Source organism: Paroedura picta, chromosome 2 (assembly GCF_049243985.1).
Source record: "Paroedura picta isolate Pp20150507F chromosome 2, Ppicta_v3.0, whole genome shotgun sequence".
Classification (NCBI taxonomy): domain Eukaryota; kingdom Metazoa; phylum Chordata; class Lepidosauria; order Squamata; family Gekkonidae; genus Paroedura; species Paroedura picta.
This window is the reverse complement of record NC_135370.1, coordinates 34,659,034-34,684,697: the sequence shown is the minus strand read 5'-3', so window position 1 is coordinate 34,684,697 and position 25,664 is coordinate 34,659,034. Positions and strand designations below refer to the sequence as shown.

The following is a 25,664-nucleotide window of genomic DNA, read 5'->3' as shown; positions in this document are numbered from 1 at the left end:
TTCTTTCCCCTTTTTTCCTCAGGACACAGCTCTTTGTACTGGATGCCACTACTCCCCAAACAGCTTTTTCAATCCAAGCCCAGAAGTATAAAAACTAATGCACAGTCATTACTCTAAAGGGCAAAAACTCAATCATGTCCTACTATCCGTTATCCAACTCCTGCATTGAAAAGTTAGGCATTTAAACACATACTCACACCTTTAATGCATCTTAATCCCCTACTGCTCAACTGACTCAATAAAAAGTGTTGATTATTGCCAGAAAGCACTGGTTATTCTGAACACGCTGAATCCTTTATGAGGCAAATGTCAGGATGTGGCTAAAGGTCACACAGATACTTTCCTCTTCAGCTAAGGAGACCTAGGTCCAGTCAGCATCTGCATGGGAGATCTCTTGGGAACCCTACCCAGCCTTCAGTTCTATGAAGGAAGGAAGATGGGATATATTTGTAAACATATAAAATCTAGAGTTCAGGCCAGTCACAGGCTCTGTACCTAACCTACCTAACCAAGGTTTCTGTGAAAAGAGAAGGGTACCCGACCATTTTGTGTCCTTACTGGGAAGTAAATAGATAACTGAAACTTCTTACTATTTCTATAACATTTTCTAATTCTGTCTTGCAAGGAAAGCCAGATGCCTCACTCTCTATACTTCCACTGCATTGCCCCCTTCCCCAACAACCCTGGACTGAATTCTATGTAGTGCCAGTATAAGAGACCAGGGGGAACTGATTCCTCTCTTGCCCTATCCCCAGCAACCACCTGCAAAGTCTACGGACAGAAGAGGGAAAAGGGATTTTTTAAAAATCCTGTCTTCCCTCCTCAATGCACCCACTCACTTTGTTTGACTTGCTCTCCCCATTGAGGCTGAAAACGAACTGAGGACTCGGTGACTCCCACCTAGAGGAATCAGGAAGAAGAATCTTCAAGTTCCTGCCTCCATGACAGAATGGTGGAAATCACCCAAGAAGCTGTCCTTGACCTCAGAGGGAAAATCCCACTTTTTCCCGTCTCTTATACTGAATTCTATTCTCAGGTATAGAATTCAGCCCAAGGTTACACAAACAAATGCAGCCAAAGTAAGAAGACATCTGAACTTCCACTCGGGGCAATGTTCCCTAATGAAATAAGTGGAAAGGTGTTAATAGTTGCAACAGCTGTTGATACTTTTATTGGAGATGAATAAAGTTTAGTATCCTTCAAGCTGAATGATAATGATACCACATTTCTTCCATCCTAGGTTTTATCACATTTACTAGCTTCAAAGCCCGTTCCTAAGAACAGGCCTTGAAAGGGTCCCCTCTCCTGGCCCCTGGCCAGGCAGCTTAAGGTGGCTTTGGATCACAGCTCACAGCCAGATCAAGTGAGGCGGCTGGTGGCTGGTCAGCTCGTTAGCAGGCCTGGGACAGAGCTCCTTGGCAGGCAGTCAGCAGGCCGGGAGGCCCTCATTAGCAGGCTCAGCCTAGCAGGCCAAGAGGCCCTCGTTAACAGACCCTCCACCACAACCCTGTGCCCAGGGCCCTCTCCCCTTATCTGATGCTGGCTCCAGGCACTGAGGTATGTCTGAGAGCAAAGAGGCTAGAGTCCAGGGACAGAGGGCGGGAGTTGCAGGGGCAGGACCAATCAGGGCCCTGATTGGCCCTATTCCAACTTGGACAGCAGGACACATTCCACCACCCAGGCTGTTTCACAAATATATAGAGGAACCATGGATAAGGATATCTCACTGTCTTCATGCAACATAAGGCATTGTGTACAGAGGTCCCAAGAGGTCCTATTCATACACTGACTAGACTGGCTTAGCTTCTGCAGCTCAACTAAAACGTTTTTAGAAGGATGGGCATAGAAAGCAGACCCTGTACTTTTCCCACCAAAATTAGCTTTTAACAATCAACTACTGAAGTACACAACCTGTTTGTAGACTACCATTGAAACTTTTCAGTTCCAGACAATTTTCCTGGTGTACAATGGTAGGATTTTTAGTAAACAATTATAATTCCCCAACTTCACATTAAACGCCTCTGTAATTAAGTACCGCTTCTATAAGCCTCTCAGCCACCAAGTCAGACAGTAGGGTCACCTATTCTAAGAAACAAGAACACACATTCCTCCATCTCTGCAGACTGCAGCTTTCTCATTTATGTTCTAGTTGATTTGCAGAAAACACTGACAAAGAGGAACATTTGAAATTGCTCCTGGTAAGATGACAAAGATAGTGTCCCAGTGAAAGCCTTTCATCTCCAGGAGTTGTAACAAAGATTTTATCTTAAATTAAGAATAAAGCTGCTGAGCCAGTGTGGCATAAATAGTGACACACTAGGATCTGGGAGACTCGGGTTCGAATCTCTTCGCTGCCACAGAAGGTTGTTGGGTGACCTTGTGCCAGTCACTCTCTCACAACTTAACCTACATCACATGATTGTTGTGAGGTTAAGTTGAAGGAGAGAAGAACAAAAATAGAGAAGACCATCCTTAACACTATTTCTCTCTTATATATTTGGGAAACAGCCTCCTGGAAGAAGACTGTCTGGGGCCCTGGCCACCTTGATTGGCCCTCCCCCTCCAGCTCCCACCCTCCCTCCTTGCCTTCTAGAAGCTTTGTGGCTGTGGCCTCCAATGTCGCCCACGAGGAGAGAGGCAGCGACAGGGCTTTGTGGCCCGCAGGTACGCTCCTGCTGGGAGGGAGCCAGGGGGCGGAGTTTGCAGCCTCCCTGTGGGCCGCAAAGCCTTGTTGCCGCCGCCGGGGAGGGGAGCTTCTCACTCCCTTTAGCCCACTTTGCGGGCCAAAGGGAGCCGCGGCCACCCTCTCACGCCCTCCAGCCTGCCGCCCCTTTCTAGTTTTAAGCAATATAATAAAATTCAGTGCTTTGAGATTTGACAGCTTCTGTAGGATTTTTTTTGTCTTCTCTTACTTTTAAGATGTATTTTTGCCAGCAAAATGAGGCATTCATACTGCCGTAGCCAGTTATTCTGAGAACGTAATGGTATAAGATGAACTCTGAAGGTCTGCTAATATTGTTTATGAAACATAGGCAATACAAAAATAACACTTGAATTTCACCTTTCTTAGCCCCAGCCTTTTAAAATAACTCACATGTCCCCTCATCCTTCCTCCAAAGAGCCATATAAGATTTTCCTTCCTCCCTCACAAAAACTGGATAGGTTGGGCCAAGAAACAGACTGGCCCAAGATCACCCAGTGAGATTCATGGCCAACGATGGATTTGAACACAGGTCTGCTCAGTTGCCATTTCATATTCCAATCACTACACTGCAGTGTGTCTCAAAAACAATTCTAATTTTCTTAAATATTCTGTTTTGGCTATCTTGAAAATATTTTTTTAAACATTTTACTCTGCTTTGCACGTATACCTCTCTATATACTGGGGAAATTGTAAAAGCAGGGTGTAAGGGCACATACAAAACCATTCTCAGTTTCAAAAATTCATGCTGTCAAAGAATTTTCAGATATTTCAGAACAGGAGACTCTCTTTACTTCTCAATGGACAAACATCTTAATCTCTTTGTATTTATTCTGACCAACCATAAGCAGCGCATCAAAAATCATTAAACAAGCTTTATTTATAAAGTCAGAGTCCAGTGGCACCTTTAAGACCAACAAAGATTTATTCAAGGTGTGAGCTTTCAAGTGCAAGCACTTCCTCAGACTTGCACTCGAAAGCTCACGCCTTGAATAAATCGTTGTTGTTCTTAAAGGTTCCACTGGACTCTGATTTTGTTGTGCTACTTCAGACCAACACCGCTACCCACTTGAATTTAAGCTTTACTTATACTACAACTTGAATGTCAAAGCAGATAGAAAATAATAGTTTTGCCCATGGACTCCAACAGGACCATCCTGAACTTAAGTTAACCCCCCCTCTACATCTATTTATTTCAATGAGCTTAGAAGGTACCGTAACTCTACTTTCAATGGCAATGTAATTCACCCACTCAACCAGCGGAAGAAACTGAAGAACTCACTGCATTTATTCAATCTCTATTTGGGATATGTTTACACAATCTGCATTCCTGATTCTCAAAGGTGGAGGGACACAAGCGGTCAACCTTCAGTGACTTACAGAAAATGGAACAACAAAAGCCTGGGGGAATACTTAATTGAGTTGCTAGACGGTGATACCGTTTAACTGGGTTATGTACATGCTTTTAAGACACTATTAGATGTGCATTAAACATTAAATAATGTAATCAGGATTTTTTGCTTCTACTAAAGCCAACCAAATTTAACTTTCTATAGTTAAGCATTCTATACATTTATAATGCAGGGGGGGTCTCAACACCTTAGCTCTGGCATGCAATTACTGCAGGACGTCTACACTTTGGATTCATTTTAAGAAGTATCTTATTTTGTGTTTGGAAGGACAGTATTTTGAGTACTCCGATTAAACATCATTTGGGCTCCTATAGATATCCCTCCCCCCAAAAAAAACCACCCCAATGCACTTAAATTTTTAACTATGACCAGATCTTTTTTTTACTTCAGACGTTTCTCTTATATGCCCAGGATGGTCTAGTTCAGTTCTCCTGTTACTCGATGCCCTCCAAGCATCTATATACTGGGAATGCCTTTTGGAGAACAAAGTGGTGAGAAAGTTGTTGTAACAAAACATGTATCCATCATATTTGCATAATGCCCTTCAGGGCCTCAGATACATGGTTCTCCCCTCCCACATTTTTTTGCACTCATAATAGTAAGCAATAGATCAGAAATAGACAAAACAGACATTTAGAGATCTCTACGGCTGAACCCAGGCGATTTCTCCAGCATTTCAACTGCTACGCACCGGGCCACAAGTCTATTTCACATTTTATTTTAGTTTAAAAAAAAATTATATGCCTTTAAGACGAGAAAATAGTTCCAAAGAGACAAAGAATAAACTGAGAATATACTTCAGAGTCAAAAACAAAGACGTTCCGAATAGTGCCATTTGCCACCGAGCTATAAGATCGCCCCCCGTAAGTGGCTTAAAGCTTCAAAATACAGAAAACACCAAGCACTCAATTTCCCCCCACAGGGAGAGGGAGCACCGAGATGCCTTTATGAGCACAGATTCCATGTCAGTTGAGCCGTTTGGAACAGTTGAAGAGTGACCCCGGTTGGGGCGGAGGGGGGGGGGGGATGCTCAGAAGAAAACAAGCTCCGTGGAGACAGCAAGTCCTGAGAGAGCTCTCGTCAGGAAGAAGATGAGAGTTATTTGAGACAAATGACAGGAGGTAAAGACGACCAAGGAAAGACGAGGAAAGACGGAACCGTCGTTTTTAAGAAGGGGGAAAAAAACAGCAGAAAAGGTAAGAATGGCTCAATGGGGGTAAAAACGCAATCCAAGCAGAGAATTTTATTAAATGTTCAGCGAAGGAATAAGAGGCGCCATCTGAAATAAGCTTATCGGTGAATTCAAGAAAGGTCTTCGCAGCTTTGAGCTGTGGCGTCTTCACAATGGCAGCAGACGAGCCTCAAAGAGACAGCTCTGGGTCTTAAGGAGGGCTGGGAGAGCAATATATTGGGCACTGATTGTATCAGCTCAGCAGTGAGACTTGCCTACCTAGAGGAAAACCGGAGATTTGAAAATATTGTGCTGTTTGGGGATTAGACAGACCTCTGAGCAAACAATTTTATTTAATGACGTTTTAAACTGGGTAGATGCCTCTGGCTTGGGCCAGGTGGCTGACTCCAGGGTCCCTGTATTTACTGTATCGTCAGGATGTTATGAGATGGTTTCTTAAATCTGGATGTTAAAAAAATGTGGGTAGCCAGAACCAAATTGGTTAATTGCTCACAAATACTATATATTTCCAAACACAAAATAAGACTATGTGGTGTGAACACTACTTTCCATGTTAAGGGTCATGTCTTGTGCATGTCTGGTTTAGAAGATTTTCATGCTACATCATTAAAATCTAACTTGTCCAGGTGTTAAACCTGGCCTTCTCTCAGAAGCAAGTGATATTTCTCTCATCTAGTAATATAGCATTAGAGGTAGTGCAGAACATTAAAGCTGTGACATGAGTAAATTATCCCCACTTCCTAAATGCTTGCCTAAGCCAAGATCTTTTTAAAGGAAAGAATGTCGAAAACAGCAAACTGCATTTGACATAAGCTACAGAACACAATATAGTTTGTCAATAACAGTGGAAAGTATAACAACAAAGAAAAATTTTCAATTTCTTACAATGTTGTAATATATTTGTAATATTTGCCAGAGGCTATAGGACCCAAGGAATTCCATGGGTATAGCTTTAATTTTTAGGAACCAGGACCAGCTTTAGGCCCCTAATATTCTCACACTTCCACTATTGCCTGTAGGTGTGCAGACACAGAAGATTTGTTTTTATACCACACTTTTCTCTACCTAAGAGAGTCTCAAAGCGGCTTACAATCGCCTTCTCCCCTCCTCTCCCCACAACAGCCACCCTGTGAGGTAGGTGGGGCTGAGAGAGCCTTTATAATTAGTGCTCTGTGAAAACAAAACTATCAGGCCCATGACTAGCCCAAGGTCACCCAACTGGTTGCATGTGGAAGAGCAGCGAATCAAACCCACCTCACCAGATTAGAAGCAGCCATTCTTAAACAGTACACCATGCGATTTCCAGAACTATACATATAATCTTTTCTGTCATGACCACCTCCCTGTGTTGCATAGGTTCCTGACCTGAATCCCTACTTTAAAGCTGTTTTAGATCATTCTATGAACACTATCCTCCCCCCCCCCCCAGCAATTAAGTGATGGCCTTCCAGGAACAGTGCAGGTTTTTCCTATTACCTAGGGCAGTGGTTCTCAACCTTACCTATACCACGACCCCAACTTCGGCGGTGGCAGTGTGAGCACGCACAACAATCGAGGCGGCGTGGAGGCGTCCATTGCCATGGCTCCTCCGCCTCCACCAGCCACCACTACCTGCCTCTATAAGCTGCTTCCCCGGGGTCGCAACCTGGCGACCCTGGGGAAGGGGCCAAGCGACCCCAAATAGAGTTGCGACCCCAAGGTTGAGAACCATTGACCTAGGGACAAAAAATAACTGCCAGAACTAAATCCAGAATATCTGACTAGAAAGTCTTGAATACTGTATAGGTATTCACACACACACAAAGACAGAAACGCACAAACACACACATTCCTGTTTTCATCTTCTTTTTTCAAATAAACAGGATTCTACCCCTTTTATCATAACAACAGTATATCACAGCAATATTCTATCCAATTGCCAGAGAATAGCCAAGCAGCACGACACTCATCCTCATCTGCCCACCCCACTACCAGTGCTTGCTTGCTGTCTATCAGCAGTGGCAAGTGAGAGCAGAGTACAGAAGGTTTTGGTATATATTAGGCATTCAGAAAATAAATTTTAAAAGAAATTAGAGACACATTTGAAAAACAGCATGCTCACCTCTCCAAGAGCCAAGGAACGGTGAGGGCAGTCAATCATGAGTATTGTTTTAAAAGAAGAATACAAATAGACAAGAAGGAAGTGGCCATGATGAATAATTCCAGCAGTGGTCTTCAGTTTTTTTCAGAGCCTTAACCCTCAAGTAGCATCATGAATTTCAAGTACATGACAGGAAATTGTGTGATAATCGTATGTCAGGAAGGAGAAGGACCTGGTTATGGCTTTAACCGGGAAGCTCCAAGTACACATGGACATTGAAGGACCAACTGGCGGGCGTGGCTGAACCCAGCACCCAAAGAGGGGATAAAAGGCAAAGGAGAACTTTCACTGGTGGGGATCACTAAACCTGCCTGTGCTAAAAAGGAATCCAGTGACCATTTTTTTGCCATGCCTCTCAGAATACATGCTATGAGAGATAAATTAATAGCCATCCTCCACACAACAAAACCCTATGTATTTCCCAACAGTCCTACCCCATATACTACTCAAGAATCAAAGCCGCCAACATCTAAGGGGGGAAAAAAGCACTGGCAGTCAAGTTAATGAAAAAGCCCACAGTGGGCTAGATCAGATAATAGCATGCATCCCATCACTCCAATGAGCAAAATTAGAAGAGTTGGTTTTTATACCCCACTTTTCACTACCCAAAGGAGTCTCAAAGCAGCTTACAATTGCCTACGCTTCCTCTTCCCATAACAGGCATCCTGTGAGGTGGGTGAAGCTGAGAGAGCTCTAACAGACCTACTCTGTGAGAACAGCCCTAAGAGAACTGGGACTAGCCTACGGCCACCCAGCTGGCTGCAGGTGGAGGAGTCAGAAATCAAACCCAGTACTCCAGATTAGAGGCCAATGCTTCCTCCAGCCTAAAGAGCATTCCTCCCACTTAAGTGGTTCTTCCTCCAACAGAGGAACTTCCTCCAGCCTAAGGTAGAATACATGCCAGCACGTGTACCAAACTGTGTGCTCGGGGAAGAGGATGAAAATGTGCTTTTCCTCTCTGCTCATTGAGAATGTATGTCCTGCCCCCGAAGCCCTCCCCAGATGTTTATTTAAATACCACTCACACATGCATGCGGTCTTGAACTGTGCAGCAGATACTCCAAACAAAATTAACTGCTTGGTCTGGGCCTACTTGCATTAGCTATATTCAAGCGTTATGCTCATGCACGGATGTCTTAAAGAGGATAAGCATGCTGGGCAAACAGAGAAGGAAGGCATGTTCCTGTTCCCCATAATGCAATGCGGTAAAGCACATTGTCTGATCGAGGCTAGCTTCCTCTGCATAGCTATCAATATGTAGTATAGCATACGCCAAAAACGTATTTGCTTCACAAATCCCAAACACAACTTTTTACATTCCAGGTGTATTTGTGGTTTGTGGCTCTTTTCTTCCATCCTCTCCCTTCACTGCAAGCACTAAGCACAACTGCAGGCCCCCTGTTTTCAGAAGTTTCACATCTAACTGCACATATAATGCAGACACCTGAGCATGCATTACAAAAAAATCGGTGTCTGATGAGAGAATTTCCCAAACTAAGAAGTCTTCAACTGTGTCCGGTGGAGGGGGGGAGAGCATACAAGCACAATAACAAGCCAACAACCAAAGGTTTGTCCATGCAGCAAACTTCTCTATTTGTAAACGGATATCAAACAGTGATTATCCTGGAAGATCCTTTGAGCAACTCGAAGAAAATTAATTAAGATATTTTTAAAAGTATCCGACTTCTATTTAGCATTTTCATTGAGTTACAATGGACCCTTTACTGTACCTTTAGGCTCCTGCCATAACACTTCGGGCTACAGTCCTTTGGCACGTCTATTTAATGCTAGTACAAAATTTGAAGACACTTAAGGTAAATCATTTATTAAAATTTCCATTGAAAGGCTTAACGCAAGATTATGAATTCTCTGTTAATCGTAAAACAACTTGAAACCAGGCATTTAACTTCAATGAGACTATTAAGTCTACAAAATTAGTTCTAATTAAATAAGTTATTGGGTTAGAGCAGAGAATATTATTTTTGCAGGCAAACAGTGAGGGAATTTCCCCATGCCTAGATAGTTTCCTGACTAATCTGGTCTAATTTAATGAAGGTTTGTGGAATCCATATCAAAACATTACTTTGAAATCTTTTAATATAATTTAGAAATACATTTGTATTTGATCCTATTAAACTTATAATGTGAATAAAACTAGATCATGTCTCAAGGGACAAGGAGAAAAAAAACTATTACTTTGTCCAACTAAAACAAAATATTACTGCTTGTATAGTGTGATGCTAGGTAAGTGTACCCAAAAGTCCTTTTAAATTCAGGGAGATTCACTTCTAAGGGAGCAAGGGACTACAGCCTATATGAGGAATTTATTTTCTATTTATTTCATGTACTTTGTTTATATCCAAGGTCACCCAACAAGCTTCCATGACAGATCAGGGACCCAAACTTTATTTATACATATAGAGGGCGCCTAGGAGCAATCTTGTCAATAGCGGCCATTCATGCGGGACTACCAGTCCTCCACTAAGGCCGACAATGAGTTGCCAGAGGGCATCAGGTCCTGCAGAGCATTCAGGAATCCTTCAGATTCCATAAGTCTCCGTGAGCAGGCTAAAATACCCCAGTCCGCCAAATGGGGAGGGGGTGGCATGGTCAAGTGGGCCTTCAAGGCACAGTGGTCTGACCATGGGACGAGACTACTCGCCACCAGATCTACCTCTACCCCCGCATCAAAGATCAGGTCGAGGGTATGACCAGCCTGATGGGTGGGACCAGCAACAAATTTCAAGAACTGCAGCATCGTCATGGCCAACACCAAGTTCAGGCTCAAGCCTAGAGAGGGCGCATTCACATGGACACTGAATTCACCCAGGATAATAAGCCTGGGAAACTGCAGCAGTCAGGTGGCCACCACCTCCAGCAGGCCTAACAGGGCATCTGGTGGTGCAGTGGGTGAATGGTACACCAACCAGATGGCCAATTTCTCAACTGACTCCCACCCTAGGTCGAAACATTCTATCCCCGGGATTGATGGCACCAGGGGTGCCCTGTAGGAGTAATCCTCCCAGACAAGGATCGCCACCCCTCCCCCTCCCATGGAGCCAAGACTGATGATCCTAGTCTGACACCACAGATCCCCGATCCTAGACTGACACCACAAATACTGAAAACAATGGTACAGGACACTTGATTCTACTTCATTATCTCTATAAGTCATGTTATGCTCCATAACACACGAATCTTAATCTGTTACCTTATACACTGCACTAAAACTGACAGAGGACTTACAAGCACTCAACTGGGCATAGAATTGAACATGTGTAAATTGTGAAGAGAGTAACCTAAATATTAAACCATCAAATCCTTTGCATTTGTAGGATAATTCAATTATGCCAGAAGTTGTGTAAAGATGAAGCAACTCTGTAGCTATTCTGTTAGTATTTTCTATTGCATAAATGAATTTGCTTGACAGGAAATGGTGTTGTATTCCTTAAAGAAATATCTCTCATTAAGTTTTATGCCAATGCTTTTCCTCTCCAACTCTGTTAATTGCTCGCGTAGTTTGGTGTACTGCTCTGCACAAGACCCAGAGGTCCAGAATTCCTTACCATTAAAAGCAAAAGGAATAACTTTACAACATCAAATGGATAAAGCAACCTGTTGAATCCCCAATCAGCTTCATGATGGAAGACTAAGGGGCAGGGCATACTACAAGGATAGTGTTTCCACCATTCAAACTAACTGCTCTTGCCACAAGAGATTTGGGAATCCATGCCAACATCTTTAGGGGCATTTTTGTGAGAAAATCTATTATTTATTTTCTCTCCTTGACTCCTCCCCCCTTTTTCTACACCCGTTCTCTAAACAAATTCCTAATTGCCTTCTTTTAAAAACCTTGCTCATCCTCTAAGCATAAACCACTCTATATTAAAGAGCAGTTTAATCTTATTTTAGTTCCCATTTTAATTCACAGAATCAAGGCCATGCACAAGAGGGTGGGGATTGGGTAGTTTAACCCTCCCCCCAAAAAAGACAAGACCTAATACAAAAAGCTCCTTCCAAAATCAATTAAAACCTATTAAGAATGGTACAAGACAGAAAAATAGAGTTTCAAAATTCAAGAAAAGTGAGAAAGAACTAATGAATAAGTTTCACCAATATTCTGGAATGTACTGTAAACACCCCCATTTAAAAATCCTGTAACGAGGCCTGCAAACAGCACAGAGAATTTTGCCCAAGTAAAATCATGCTTCAGGCTGTCTGAGAACCTGAGACCACACTGCTGCATTATTTTTCCTTTGCGTCACATTTGGGAGGACTCAGATGAGCCAGTTAAAATTTGGCAGCGATTCAGACTCATACACTAACTCAGTGAGACTGTGGATATGCGATTAACTTGAACTGCAACCCTGCTTCCTTGTGTGCTATGGAGATAATAAATGCTCCATAACACACGAATCTTAATCTGTTACCTTATACACTGCACTAAAACAGACAGGATTTACAAGCACTCAACTGGGCATAGAATTGAACATGTGTAAATTGTGAAGAGAGTAACCTAAATATTAAACAATAACTCAGTTTATGTTGTACCAAGCGCACATGAAACAAATGACATGAAACGTATTGATGGGATGTACACACAAAAGTCTCACTAATTTCGACAGGGTTTAGTCCCAGGTACACGCACAGGATTGAAACCAAAGCCGCATTAAAACTACCCCACAGCACCCTGAGATCTAAGCAAGTACAAATACGTCTTCTATTTCCCTCCATCACAACATGCATCTTTTATGCAAGCCACAACACAATTTGGGGAAGCACCAGGGAAACAGGCATGCGCACACAGATGTACCCTGAGCCATTATACTGATTTCAAAATAAAAGCTTGCATCCGTTTCCAATACTCCTAAAACGCTTCACGAGAAAATTTCGGCGTTGACTCCAAAAAACGTGGGAGTCAGAAGTCGCTAGAAATATTATTTAACTGCAGCCATCAAAAATAGAATTTAACTTTAATTAATTACTCAAGGCCACCCAATTAAAAAAAAACACCCATAGGTAATCAACAACAGGCTTGCACACAAACACTGCATGTTATGTTATATTTCCCTTCCCAGACCACCACCCTCCCTCCCTCGCTCACATACCAGCCCTGGAGGCATCTCAGGGATATGTCCTGGCTAACCCACAAGAGAGGCAGGAAAAGGGTCAAAACTTTCTGCGGCAGGGTGAACTGCGCCTTAGAAGCAGCGTTCAAAAATAGCTGGCTTCCGTTTGGTGCGGCCGACTGCTGCTTTCTTCTTCTTCTTTTTTTTTTTCTCCCCCCCCCCCCCAACAGCCATTTTACCCTTTAAGTGTCTGCTCGGTTACCAGCCCAGCCTTCATTTTGTGTTAGAGTGGAAGGGGGATGCCGGGGTGACAGCTGACCCTCGAGGGGGAGGGAAGGCGAGGGGGTGGGGGGGAGGAAGAGATCTGTCCACGTTGAGTGGCCGAGAGGGAAAAAGGCCACCTCCTTATCTTGGGGGGGGGGGAATGAAAAAAAGAGGGCCGTGGGAGGGCGGCTTCCCGCCTCTCCTTCCTCCCCCCCCCGCCCGGTCTCGAAGGCGAGGGCAGGCGCCGCCGTGAGGGGGAAGTCCCTGCGCCGCCGCTGCCTCCTCCCCCAGGGAGCCCGGCTCCTCCTGGCGAGGCAGGGGAGCCTAGGGACCCCTCTTTGGCAGGTCGGCCTTGCGATCGTCCCTCCCCCGGGCGGGCGGGCAGTGCGATGCGGTGTCTCCCGCCCGTCTGTCCCTCCCCCCGGGCGGGCGGGCGATCCTGCGTTGTGGTGTGGTGTGTCTGCCTCCCTCTCCCGCTCTCCCACCCCCACCCCCACCCCCCCGGCAGGCCGTGCGAGCGCGGCGGGGCGGGCCCTTACCGCTCCGGCAGACTGCGAGGCTTCGTCGTCGTCCTCGTCGTCGTCCTCCTCCTCCGGCGACGGCGGCCCGATCTTGCTGCAGGTAGCCGCCAGCAACGCCAGCGGCGACGGCTGGGTGTCCTACGCGACGCGCGGGGCCCAGGGAGGGAGGGACGCGGTTAGTGCGGGCCTGGCGCCTTCTCCCCCCCCCTCTTCGCGGCTCCCCCCGCGCCCGCGCGCCTTCCCCGCCTCGGCAGGAAGCAGCGGCGCCACCGTGTCACCCGGGGGTGAGGAGTGGGGGGGGGAGGCCCGCGCTTACCTGGGGGGTCCCGGCCTCGTCGGAGGCGTCGGCCGAAGTGGCTGCGGAGGCGCCGTTGCCGTGCTGCAGATACTCGCCGTGGCCGCTGCCGCCGCTGTCCACGTCCAAGGCAGCCATTTCCTCTTGTTTCACGGGCTTCTCGGGAGCTGCGGGCATAACGGGGAGGGAGGGGGGAGGAGGAGGAGAAGGGGGGAAGGGAGGCGGCGGATGGCGGTGGTGGCGGCGGCGGTGGTTGGAGGAGGAGGGGGGAGGGGAAGGTTCACTGACGGGAGCGCTCGCCCCCTCCCTTCCCCGTCGCCCGCCCGGCCCGCCTTGCTTCGCCTCGCCCTCCCTCCCGCGCAGAGGAGCCAGCCCGCCCTCCTCCTCCTCCTCCTCCTCCTCCTCCCTCCGCGCGCTGTTGCCGCCGCCGCCGCTGCTGCCCCTGCCCCTCTCCCTCCTCCCCCTGGCGCTGCTCCTCCCGCTGCTCCAGCCAGTGCCGCTCGCGCCACACAGGCAGGCAGACACACGCCCGCCCGCCCGCGCCGCCGGACCCCGGGAGCTACCGGCCGCGGCCCGTACGTACCGGTCATGGCGTGAGAGAGAGAGAGAGAGAGAGAGAAGGCGGGAGGGGAGCGAGAGCGCCTGCCTGCTTGGCCGGGAGGGAGGAAGGGAGGGAGGCAGAGAAGGAAGGAAGGAAGGAGGCTCTCGCTGGCTGGCTGGTTGGCAAGCTGGCTCGCTCTCGCTGGCTGGCTCTCTCGCGCGCGCAGGCCCCGCTCGCCGCCGCCGCCACTGGGGCTAATCGGCCGCCGCCGCCGCCGCCGGGGACATGCTTATGGTGCGCGCGGGCCGCAGCGGAGGCTGGCGGTGCTGTTGGTAGCGGCGGCCTGAGCCCGCTCCGGGGTTTCCCCCCGCTATTTTGATTGACGGTGCGAGAGAGCCGAAAGGTGGGGCTTGCCGCGGGAGAGGGGGCCCGGCCGACACCACCGCCACCTCCTCCTCCTCCTCCTTGCCAGCCCTCCCGCCCGCCAGCCAGCTCGCCCGCCCGCCCGGAACTCCCGCCTCTCCCCCGGCGCTCCGCGGAGCTCATTGGCTGCCGCGCTCGGCCGCCTGGCCGCTCACTGGCCGCCCGCGCTTGTCGCTCACTCGCCGCTGGGTTTCTCTCCCCCCCCCCTCCTCCGACTCCCTTGCCGAGGTGGCTTCCTGTTTGCCTGGGTTTGTGTGAGAAACAATGAGGCAGGCCTGCCTGCGCTCGGGCCCCGGGGAAGGGAGCGAGGCCTCGGCCGCCCATCCGCTCCCCGGGCCGGCACGGAGGACGCCGCCCGCGCCCCAGGAGGCCGACTCCGCCTCGCCCCAGCCGCCCCTCGGCCGCGCAGCGCCTCTTCCCCCGTGGAGACGGGCCGGGCCAGGCCGGGCTCGCTCTGAGGCGCCGCGAGAGGCCGAAAGCTCTCCGCCAGGGTTTGAAATCTCCCTCGTTCCGCCTGTCACTCACTGTTGGGTGACAGCCGCTGTCGGCCAGGAGGAGGAGAAGACCCCACAACGCTTGTCTATCTTTAAAAAAGAAAAGAAAACCAAGGCGAAAGAGTCGCCGTCGTTTGCAATGTCGGCCCACGTCAGGCTCCCTCTGGGGCATCGTGAAGGGCCTCGAGCTGTCAAAGCAAGACTGCCTGCGTGCTTTCTGGAAAGCGTCATGGTAGTCTTCCACTGCGCCTGATGCCCCGAAAGCGATGGGACAAGCGAAAAATGTTACTCAGGTCTGCTTCCCCGCAGAGGTCAAGAATATTATGCACCAGTGTTAATTCTCAGAACTAGTCTGTGTAGGTTATAAGGTTATATAGCCTAGCCTTTATTGCCTATAAAAGAAGTTGATATAGTTAAGGAAATCAGTTACAGTTACAACCTCCATTTAATACCTCGTTTTGTGTATTGATTCAGAATGCAGCCCTGTGTTTTGTAAATGCAGTAAACCTTCCAAAGGATGCCGTCCTGAGAATACTTTCCTGGGAGTAAACCCCATTGAATAAAACACAACTTATTTCCAAGAAGACCTGCTTAAGAATTACAATAAAATCTTGTGGATTTTCTCTAGCTACAGCTTAAAAAAAAACACTTTTTATCATGTATGTTATAAGTCTGTCATGGGAGGAAGTGAGATTAGTGACAGTAGACTCTACATCCTTTAAAAGTCAGCAGAAGGAACTGGCCTATTTAATGGAGCCAGTGTGACGTTGTGGTTGAGAGGTCAAGGGAGCTTGACCCAGTCACCCCTTCTCAGCCTAGTCTACCTCACAGGGTTGTGAGGATGAAATGGAGGAGAGGAAAATGGTGTCAGTAATAAGTATTTCTCCTTAGTTTTAAAATGAAACAATATGAAACATTTATTTAGAACATTTCTGTGACACCCTTCCAAACCCAAGGTCCCTAAGGCAATAAACATTTAAAGCTGCATTTAAAATAATGTATATGTAAAATATTTAATTTATTCAATAAAACATATAAATACACCATGCAAGAGTTAACCAGGGAGGTGGGCTGGTACAAGTTACTTGGTGCATTGTGCTGTCAAATGAAAACTACCTGTGTTCTTACTCAAAAGCCATCATTTCAGCTGTTCCAAAGAAATCTTCAGTCATTGGTGGAAGACACAGAGAGAGAGACAGAAATCTTCCTGGTGGGAATTTCAAAGTCTCAGCCCCTTTATTGGGTTGCTGCCCACTTTCTACAACCTTCCAGGAATCTGCTATTGCTGAGTATCATTCATGTATCGATGGCAACTCAGCACTGATCTTCAGATGATCTTTCCCAGCAGCTTTACATAGATGTTGAAAGACATGGAGCACAATGTAGAACTTTGAGAGACTCAGTAAGGTTGGCGGGCACTGCCTGGTGGGAAGGATGCTCCAAGGGAAGGGGAATCCTGGGAGAAAAAAGATAAGAATAAATTCTCTGCCGCTTACCGGAAGTTGTGACTGTAGAGTTCCTGGCATTCCTAAATCACCCTGCTTGTGACGAGGCTAATCTTACCATAGAGTTTCTGGCAGTGGCTAGAGCTAGTGTAATTTCAGGGTAATTCTAGGAATTATCAGGATTTCATATGGTTAGAACTGGCATTTTTCTTTCTAGTTTTTCTCCACAGGAAAATTGCCCCCCCCCCTCCAGCCCTGTTTCTGTCCACTGATCAGCTGAGGCAAAGGCTACAATGGGCTGGAAGTCTCCTGCCATAAATGGGAATTCTAACGAGGGGCCAAGGGGCAAAGTACCAGTCCCCCAGCACCACACTCTTCAAACCCGCTTCTGAGGTAGGATGAAACCACAACAGAACAGTACCTCCCAATCCTGAAAGGTGGTCCAGAAGTATGAAAAACTGCTGAGAGGTCCAGAAAAACGAAACAGGTTCACATTGCCTCTGTCCCTCTCCTGACACATATTTGTTTGTCTGACAACATTAGGAAGCCATATAAATGAATAATTAGGAATGCATGTTACCCAAAGCACATTATTGTGTTATAGGGTCCTGGTGAACCATGGGGGATAGAGCAGGGGTAGTCAAACTGCGGCCCTCCAGAGGTCCATGGACTACAATTCCCAGAAGCCCCTGCCAGCGAATGCCAGTGCCGCAGTTGGCAGGGGCTTCTGGGAATTGTAGTCCATGGACCTCTGGAGGGCCGCAGTTTGACTACCCATGGGATAGAGGGTCTTGTCAGGGCTGAGAGGAGACCTAAGCCAACAACCAAGTGAGATCACTTCATGCACAAGCTGGGAATGGCAGTGCTGGCCTAGGTGTTCTCTCACTGCTGGTAATTCTCCCCTCTAGCCAGTCGTTTGGTGGCAATGCCCAGGGCGGGAGCCTGGCAGCCTTCTCAGGTTGATACTGTTCATGAGGAAACTGAAATTGAAGCAGTGGATATGATTGATATTGTTGATACGCACTCAGTTCAGTAACCTTAAGGGTGAAACAAGCACGCCTTTCCCAAGAGCCAAAACGTTGAAATCCAGCAATGCAAAATGTCCACATAGCACCATTTTGTACCTATAAGTTAGAAAAAGATTTGTGCCCAAAGCCTACTTCTCATGTACTTTTTGGTCATAAATTCATAAGTATATTAGAGTTTGTGTCCATCATTTTATCGCAGCAATGCAGCGATAGGATTATATGGCAGTTCTTTCTATATTGTACTTTTTACACTCGCCTTTTTACATTCAAAGATTGATTCTGGGAGAGTGTGAGGAATGCTCTTAGATAAAAATGTTTCATAACATTTTGGTTTAAGCAGAAAAGGACCCTTGAAAGCCAGAATGTATTGATTTAAATCAACTTCCTTTCTCATTCATATGCAGAAATTAATTGTGTGTCCTAAAGTCAGATTTCCTCTCTCTCCCCACCCCAGTGTGTTCATGAGGTCATTTTAAAAAGATCTATGTTCTTTAATACAACTAATTTTAAATATAAATATTTGGGAAACTTAAGCAAGAATGGTTCCAGTCTGGCTGTCATTCTACCTATACTGATGTTACACAGCATAAATAAAATTGCCAGATCAGTATGACTTGAAGATGTCTTAGGAACCATATTTTTAAAGGTTGCTCATTGCCAGCCTTTTTTTTTTTAATTTACGGAGTTGTGCCATAAAGCAGAATATTTAATCAAAATGCACAATTTTAGGTATATGCAGATATTAGTTTGCTTTATAAAATTCAGTAGCTGAATATCCATAGCTCCCTTCTCTCATGTTTGGCTCACTGCCATCCATCACCAAATCAACAACTTTTGCACAGAAGACAAAGTTCAATTACCTTAGTATCTATTGAGTCAATTTGGCTGTCTAAGCTTTTGCTGGAAATCCATTTATTTGAACTACAAAACATGTGAATTGTGGTTTTAAAAAGTCCCTTTTTGTAGGCTAAAACCTGAAACATTTAGATTGCAAATGCTGATCAAGTTCTTGCATTGGCCTAACACAATACACAGGATAATGGAAGATGTCCTATTGAAAAAGAAACATCGCTGCATCCATGGGACCTGGCCAGCTACCACCCGGTCTTGCATCTTGCACTTCTGGGTAAGGTGGTTGAAAGGGCTGCTGCAGACCAGCTCCTGGCATACTTGGAGGAAACTTTGGCGCTCAACCCATACCAGTCAGACTTCCATCCTGGCCATGAGGTGGAGATGATGCCTCGCCAGGGCCAGAATTTGCGGGATGGTCCTTCAGTGGCTGCACTCCTTTCTCCAGAACTGGACACAGTGGCTGTGTGGGAGGAATTGTTGCACTCCTGGCCTGCACATGAGGGCTTCCCAGCCTGCTAACTGCCTGCTAAGGAGCTCTGTCTTGGGCCTGCTAACGAGCTGCCCAGCCCCCGCCCGCTCCACTTGATTTGGATGCGAGCTGCGGCCCAAAGCCACCTTAAGCCACCTGCCTGGCCAGGGGAAGGAACTCTTTCAGGGCCCGTTCTTAGGAACGGGCTTTGAAACCAGTTTATTTATTTATATATCCTGCCTCTCTTGACAAAATCGTCTTGAAGTGACTTACAGAATAAAATATAAAACATAACCTATAAAACCCCTACAATTTCAAATCCAAATACCCACAACAGTTAACAATATGCGGATGGATGGCCACCTGGACTCTGCCACAGATGCATTTGCCAGGTGTTTGGAAGCCGTGGTTGGATGGTTGGAGCCGAGTTGCCTGCAACTCAGCCTCTCCAAGATGGGAGGTCCCGTGGCTGGGCAGGAATGTGGCATGACAGGAAGTGCATTTATCCACCTTGGCTGGTGCAGCTCAACATCTCGCCCTCGGCCAGGAACCTGGGGATGATCCTGGATGCCTGTTTATTGATAGAAGCCCGGATCATGGGAATAGCCTTTTACCACCTTCGCCAGGCAAGGCTGGTAGCAGCCTACCTGCCCTCTGACTGCCTGGCCACAGAGGTGCATGCAACGTTCACCTGCAGATTGGATTTCTGTAACTAGCCCTATGTGGGTCTACCCTTGTCCTTGACTTGGAAATTGCAGCTGGTGCAGAAAGCAGCTGCTAGGGTCCTCACAGGTCCATCTTCGAGGGCCCATATCCAGCCAGTGTTCAGGCAGCTGCATTAGTTGACAGTTGTAGCCTGGATCAAGTTCAAGGTTCTGGTTTTAACCCTTAAGGCCATCCGTGGCTTGGGCCTCACTTATTTGAGGGACCACTTGACTCCTTATGCCCCTGGCAGGGTGCTTTGCTCTAGTGGGTGCTAATCTGCTGGAGATTCCTGACCCAAGGGAAGTGCGTCTGGCCTCAGCCAGGGCCAGGGTTTTATCAGTCCTGTCCCTGACCTGGTGGAATGAGAACTACGGGCCCTGATCCAGGAGAGCTACAGGCCCTGACGGAACCATCACAGTTTTGCAGAGTCTAAAACAGAGCTCTTCCACCGGATCTTTGGTTGAGGCCAGAGGAAGTAAAATCAGGGGCCCCTCCTCAGAACATTGGGCAAACCCCCATTCTATCTCCCCCTGAGGCAGGCAGCTTTCTGATTGGGAGTAGGGAGGATTTCTGCTGCCAACTGGATTTTATGTGAGGGGTTTTAATGGGGGTTTCATGGAGATGGTTGTTACCCTCCATGAGTTAACTGTGAGAGCTGCGGGCTATAAATAAATAAATAAATATGCCGCCAGCTTTAAAAAAGAGATGCTTTAGTGAAACTGATTATGGAACTGTGTTCATTACTCCAGCAGAGGCAAAAGGAGTGTTTGGTTAAAATACCAGCTTCCAATCATAACTGGATTAAAGTCTTACACAGACAGCAGGCATGTAGAGATGAAGGTTACAGATTCTTAACCAAATTTCTAGAGAATATCAAGGAAGAAGAAATGGAGCAACACAGTGCTGATTGGCACATTTATGTTATGGGGCATGTACCCACAAAGTTAAGAGAATGGAGACCAAGTATACTAACAAACGAAAGGTGCTGATCAAGTACTGGTAATACTGAGATGGGGAAGATGTTACCGACATAAGATTCTATTGTGATGCATATATATAACGATTTGCTTCTTCAGGGGTAAAGCTGAAGCCCATAAGCCTCTGCAGTACACTTTGGCGGCACAAGATATACGCTAGAAGCATGAGACTGCAGACTTTAGTGAGAATGAGCATGGAAAGTGAGGTTAAACAGGTGCATTGATCCAAAAGGTGTTGACGCATCATTTCATATTATGTTGAGAATTAACACAAGAATGTATCTAACATGACATGAAAAACTGAAACGTCTACATTGTGCAGCTCAGTTGGATTTTATTCATAGTCTCAAAATTTTTGTTGAAAAGAAAGACACATCAGTAGTTGAACCAGACACATCAGTGGTTGAGCCAAATGTGCGAAAATCCATAATTCCAATAGTGATGAAGCCAAGAGGTGGAGAAAAATCTTAAAAGCCTTTAATGAATGTAACTATTTGGAATAGATGTTGAGTTTTTAGTGGTTCTTTTGCCATACTCTATCACAGCGTATTTCCCTGTCAAAGGTGCTGCCAAATATGGAATTAGATGCTAACATGAACAGTAACTTTAAAATGTTTGTTGAAGCAGCTCGGCTTCTGGAGAAGAACCTTTAGCCTACCAATAAGTGTTTGAGGGGACCAATTGAAACTGCACCTTCTTGGAAGACCAGAGTTCACTTATATGATGTATTAGTAACTGTATTGACACCGGGATTGCTAAAGTAGTGCTAACAACCCTGCAAGAAGATAGCAGCATTGCTACAAAGCCTGATACGTGAATGCCCGACTGCAAGTCACCCACAAAGTCCTACATGAAGAATTTTGTGATGTGGATCCCAATAAGCAATATTTCCGGGTGCATTGGGAAGTGACAGATGTGTACTTCTGTCTTAAAGCTTTGTGCTTGGTTTAATCATGCTTGAACTGAAATAAGCTTCAGTGCTATAGCTAGACCATGATAGTTCTGTTCTTTGCACAAGACATGTTTGACACAAGAGTACTGTGACATGAGGATCCTATCCCCAATTTTGTGTGTTAGTATCTGGGAAGGAACATTGATCCTATGCTATAGGGCAGCATTCCCCAACCCCTGGGCTTCGAACTGGTACCGGTCCGTAGATCAGTCAGTACTGGGCCGCGGCTCCTCCTCGTCTTCCTCCCCGGCTGCTGCTCTGCTGCTCTCCAGCGGCCACAATGGCTGGGGCCATTGGCAAAAGCAAGGTGACCAGACATAGCGGTTTTAACGGGAATGTCCCAATTTTGAACAGTTTGCCCCGTGTCCTGTGGCATTTTTATAAAGTCCCGCAGGGGATCGGCGCCTATTCCCTTCTCAGGTGAGTGCCGGCTCTGGGCCATGCAGATTTGGGAAGAACTCTCCCCGTCAGCCTCAGCCAAGCTGTCCCTCCCCCCTCTCCCATTGCTGCCCGCCCCCGCTTCTCTGTGGTCAGCCAGCTGGCTCCACTTCCACACCTTTCCTCCCCTTCCCCACCGCAGCCGGGAGCCGCCCCAGCCTGCCTGCCTGCCTCTCCGCCACGGCAGCTTCCTTGGCGCTGCCAGCAAATGGGTGGAGCGGTGGGCCAGGCAGGGCTCGGTGGCAGCTGGGGAGTGTGTAGCTACCAACTTGAATCTACAATTATGAGCCTATTCATGCTAACAGTAAATAATGTGATTTGTTTTCACATGAGGTTCAGGTTGGCTCTGGGGAGCGGCAGGGGACCAGAGGCATTCTTTGTTTGGGCAATTAGTTGGATCATTGTGAAATCTCCCTGCCCTCAAAGAAGATAGTACTTCACTGATGGAAACACTTTATTTCTGTGTTTCATGGGTGCTGCAGATTTTGTCAGTAGATCCAAATCTGGCTCAGTATAGAACCAAACCTGGCTGTTTAAAATAGAAAATGAAATCTTTGGTAAGTGAAATTTTAGAATAACCAGTATACAAAGAGAATGGCTTAAAGAGCTTTTCAGAGATGCTAAAGGATGAGTTCCAACACTCCTTCATATTCCAGTGTTTATGAGGGAATTATATGAAGGTTAATCTATTAGTTTATACCAAGCTTTCTCATCCAGGGTTTCATGAGACCTTACAGTTTCTTGGCTGCCCTAGAAGATTCTCCCAAATGAGTAGGAGTTAATTTTTAAGACATTCTTTAAATTTGTTAAACATTTATTGAGTTGACTAGTAAGCAAGCCCGCTGTAATCTAAATACAGTGGGCGCTAGACCAGGGAGTGGGGGCTCCCTTTGTCGGGGGCCTGACGTGGCGAGAGGCGCGAAGCATCATTCCGCCATCAAGGAAGCAACTGCGAGCTGCGCTCTGCTCGGCTCGCAGTTGCTTCCTTGTCAGCAGGCTGGGAATTAGCCGGGCCAATCGGCAGGCGCTTCGCGCCTGCCAATTGGCCCGGCTGATGGTCTGTCCAGAGGTAGGGGCCAATCAGGCCCCTTCCTCATCACGGACAAAGCCCTCCCCCCAAGGGCTTAGCGAATTATTTAGTCCGCGGCGCCGTATTAAGGATAAGACCATATATGGTAGTGTACCTTCCCCCATAAATGGTCAATGATGGACCTGGAAGGGATGGGAAGGGGAAGGGCCCTTGGTGGATGTATACACAGCTGTGCTTCCCAAACATATTCTACACGATCCTTCCGCTTTACATCCACAAACCCAACTTTTGTGCAGAGCACGAGGAGCCCAGAGGTGCAGGCCCTTGCCCAGGAAGTGCTGTGTGAACCAAGGTCGCTGCGTAAGATGTTTCACATATATATTATATGCGAGAATCTAATTCTCACACAATTTTTTTATATTTTATAGTGGCGGCAAAAAAGTGTAGCGGCAGCCTTGAAAGTGACACTTTCTAGCAAAATGAGTAAGAAACAGATGTCTTTGCAAGGTTTGTTTGCGAAGGGGAAAAGGCCGAGTGAAGAGACAGGAGAAGAGCCCACTTCCAAGAAAAACAAAGCTTTTAAGAGAGAATACCAGGAGTCCTACTTGAAACATGGATTTATCCCGGTAGGTGATTCCCACATACCAAGCCCGCTCCGCCTAATATGCGGCGAACGGCTCACTAATGAGGCAATGAAGCCTTCAAAATTGCTTCGCCACTTGGAGACCAAGCACCCTGGATTAAAAGACAAGCCCCTGGAGTATTTTGAACGAAAAAAACAGGAACACGACAGACAGAAGAAATTACTGAGGGCCACCACATCAGTAAATGTGAATGCACTGAGAGCGTCGTACCTGGTGGCTAACCGTATTGCTAAGGCTAAATATCCATTCACTATCGGTGAGGAATTGATCTTGCCCTGCACTGTACACATTTGCCGTGAACTTCTAGGAGAGGCTGCTGTTAAAAAGATCGCACAGGTGCCTCTGTCAGCTAGCACCGTGACTCGGCGCATTGAAGAAATAGCCGAAGACATTGAGATGCAATTGTTGGAGAGGATTAATAAATCACCGTGGTACGCCCTCCAGGTTGACGAATCTACAGATGTTGATAACAAGGCAATACTACTTGCGTATGTGCGATATCTTTATCAGGAGGACGTGCATGAAGATATGTTATGTGCACTATCGTTGCCAACCACCACCACCACCGCAGAACTGTTCAATTCGCTGGATGGTTTTATATCAGGAAAACTGAAATGGTCCTCTTGTGTTGGCATCTGCACAGACGGAGCTGCTGCCATGACCGGACGGCTGTCTGGTTTAACTGCTCGGATTAAGGAAGTTGCGCCTGAATGCGAATCTACACATTGTATCATTCACAGGGAAATGCTGGCAAGCCGAAAAATGCCACCAGAATTGAACAGCGTATTGGATGATATTGTTAAAGTCATTAACCACGTCAAAGCACAAGCCCTTAACTCACGCCTGTTTGAGCAGCTTTGTGAGGAGATGGATGCAGATTACAGACGCCTTCTCTTATACACAGAAATAAGATGGTTATCCCGAGGGAAATCGCTGGCCAGAGTGTTTGAATTACGAGAGCCTCTGCAAAGATTTCTCTCAGAAAAGAAGTCACTGCTGGCAGCAAATTTCAGTGACGAGGAATGGGTCGCCAAACTGGCTTACCTGTGCGACATATTCAACCTGCTCAATGAACTCAATCTGTCACTTCAAGGAAAAATGACCACTGTCTTCAAGTTGGCAGATAAAGTAGCTGCGTTTAAAGCCAAATTGGATTTTTGGGGACAGCGCGTGAACAGAGGCATATATGACATGTTTCCAACATTAGCGGGGATTTTGGGTGAGACTGAGACTGAGCCTTCATTCTCCCAGCTGGTGCACAATCACCTGTCTTTGCTTTTAAAGGAGTTTGAGCGCTACTTCCCAACCACAAAAGACCCACGAACTGGCAAGGAATGGATCTGCGACCCATTTGTCAACAAACCAGGTGAATCTAGCCTGTCTGTACAAGAAGAAGATCAGCTGCTGGAGGTTGCAAATGACGGCGGCTTTAAAAGTATGTTTAAGACAACAACTCTGCCGGTGTTCTGGATTAAAGTCATGGCAGAATACCCTGAGATCGCCACCACAGCATTGAAAACCCTGTTGCCATTTCCGACATCCTATCTGTGTGAAGCGGGGTTTTCTGCAGTGATAGCAACCAAAACCAAACAACGGAGTAGACTGGACATAAGCAACACACTTCGGGTGTCATTGTCTCCCATCACTCCCAGATGGGACCGTCTCGTTGCAGCGAAACAAGCTCAGGGCTCTCATTCAAGAAAATAAAATGTTCTTTATATTCATTTTTGTGGTCTTTCTGTATCTTATTTTGAAGGAATGTTTAAATGTTACCATAGTGACCAGTGTCAGAGAGCGTTAGGGCAGTGGTCGACAGGAGAGGAGTAGACTAACCCCCCCCTTTGGCCTCAGTAAAATTGTCAAGCGTTGACCGGTCCCCAGTGATAAAAAGGTTGGGGACCACTGCTATAGGGAACTACAGAGACTGTTCCCAGCCTACAGGGACAGCTACCAAGTTCACACTGCAGTCTCCAGCCTGGTAAGAACCATTTGCATCCTCCTCTCAGACATCTGTTTTCTGAATTCCCTCTCCTACGCCCTCATCATTGGCCATTTTGGGAGTGGGGGAGGGG

The 25,664-nt window shown here is 46.9% G+C and overlaps 2 protein-coding genes and 1 long non-coding RNA gene across 8 annotated transcripts in view; 1 reads left to right on the top strand and 2 right to left on the bottom strand.

Annotated features, from left to right (window-relative positions):
* The window catches only part of SP3 (Sp3 transcription factor), a 30,242-nt gene extending 15,748 nt beyond the window's left edge, over positions 1–14,494 (bottom strand). For 2 of the 5 annotated variants that reach the window (XR_013228022.1, XM_077319683.1), the window contains exons 1-2: positions 13,616–13,920; positions 13,318–13,437 (exon numbers count right to left, since the gene is read on the bottom strand). Coding sequence is in view for 4 of the 5 variants with exons in the window: in XM_077319683.1 (XP_077175798.1) it covers positions 13,318–13,437; positions 13,616–13,771 (276 nt within the window). In the remaining variant the exon portion in view is untranslated. Of the gene's footprint in view, positions 1–7,406; positions 8,039–12,553; positions 12,716–13,317; positions 13,438–13,615; positions 13,921–14,177 lie in introns of those variants that run through there. The other 3 variants (XM_077319684.1, XM_077319686.1, XM_077319685.1) reach the window with 3 other exon arrangements.
* LOC143829201 (SCAN domain-containing protein 3-like) lies at positions 14,040–25,316 on the top strand. Of its 2 annotated transcripts, none has more exons than XM_077319689.1 (2): positions 14,040–14,169; positions 23,377–25,316. In XM_077319689.1, exon 2 carries the CDS (start codon positions 23,428–23,430, stop codon positions 25,297–25,299), a length of 1,872 nt encoding a protein of 623 aa, XP_077175804.1. In that variant the 5' UTR covers positions 14,040–14,169; positions 23,377–23,427; the 3' UTR covers positions 25,300–25,316. The 2 variants fall into 2 exon arrangements, with proteins under 2 accessions (XP_077175804.1, XP_077175802.1); XM_077319687.1 differs by lacking the exon at positions 14,040–14,169 and adding an exon at positions 14,605–15,345.
* The window catches only part of LOC143829203 (uncharacterized), a 29,394-nt gene continuing 19,726 nt past the window's right edge, over positions 15,997–25,664 (bottom strand). Inside the window, exons 3-4 of the long non-coding RNA XR_013228023.1 lie at positions 17,522–17,621; positions 15,997–16,508 (exon numbers count right to left, since the gene is read on the bottom strand). This is a non-coding gene — a long non-coding RNA (uncharacterized LOC143829203). The remainder of the gene's footprint in view (positions 16,509–17,521; positions 17,622–25,664) is intronic.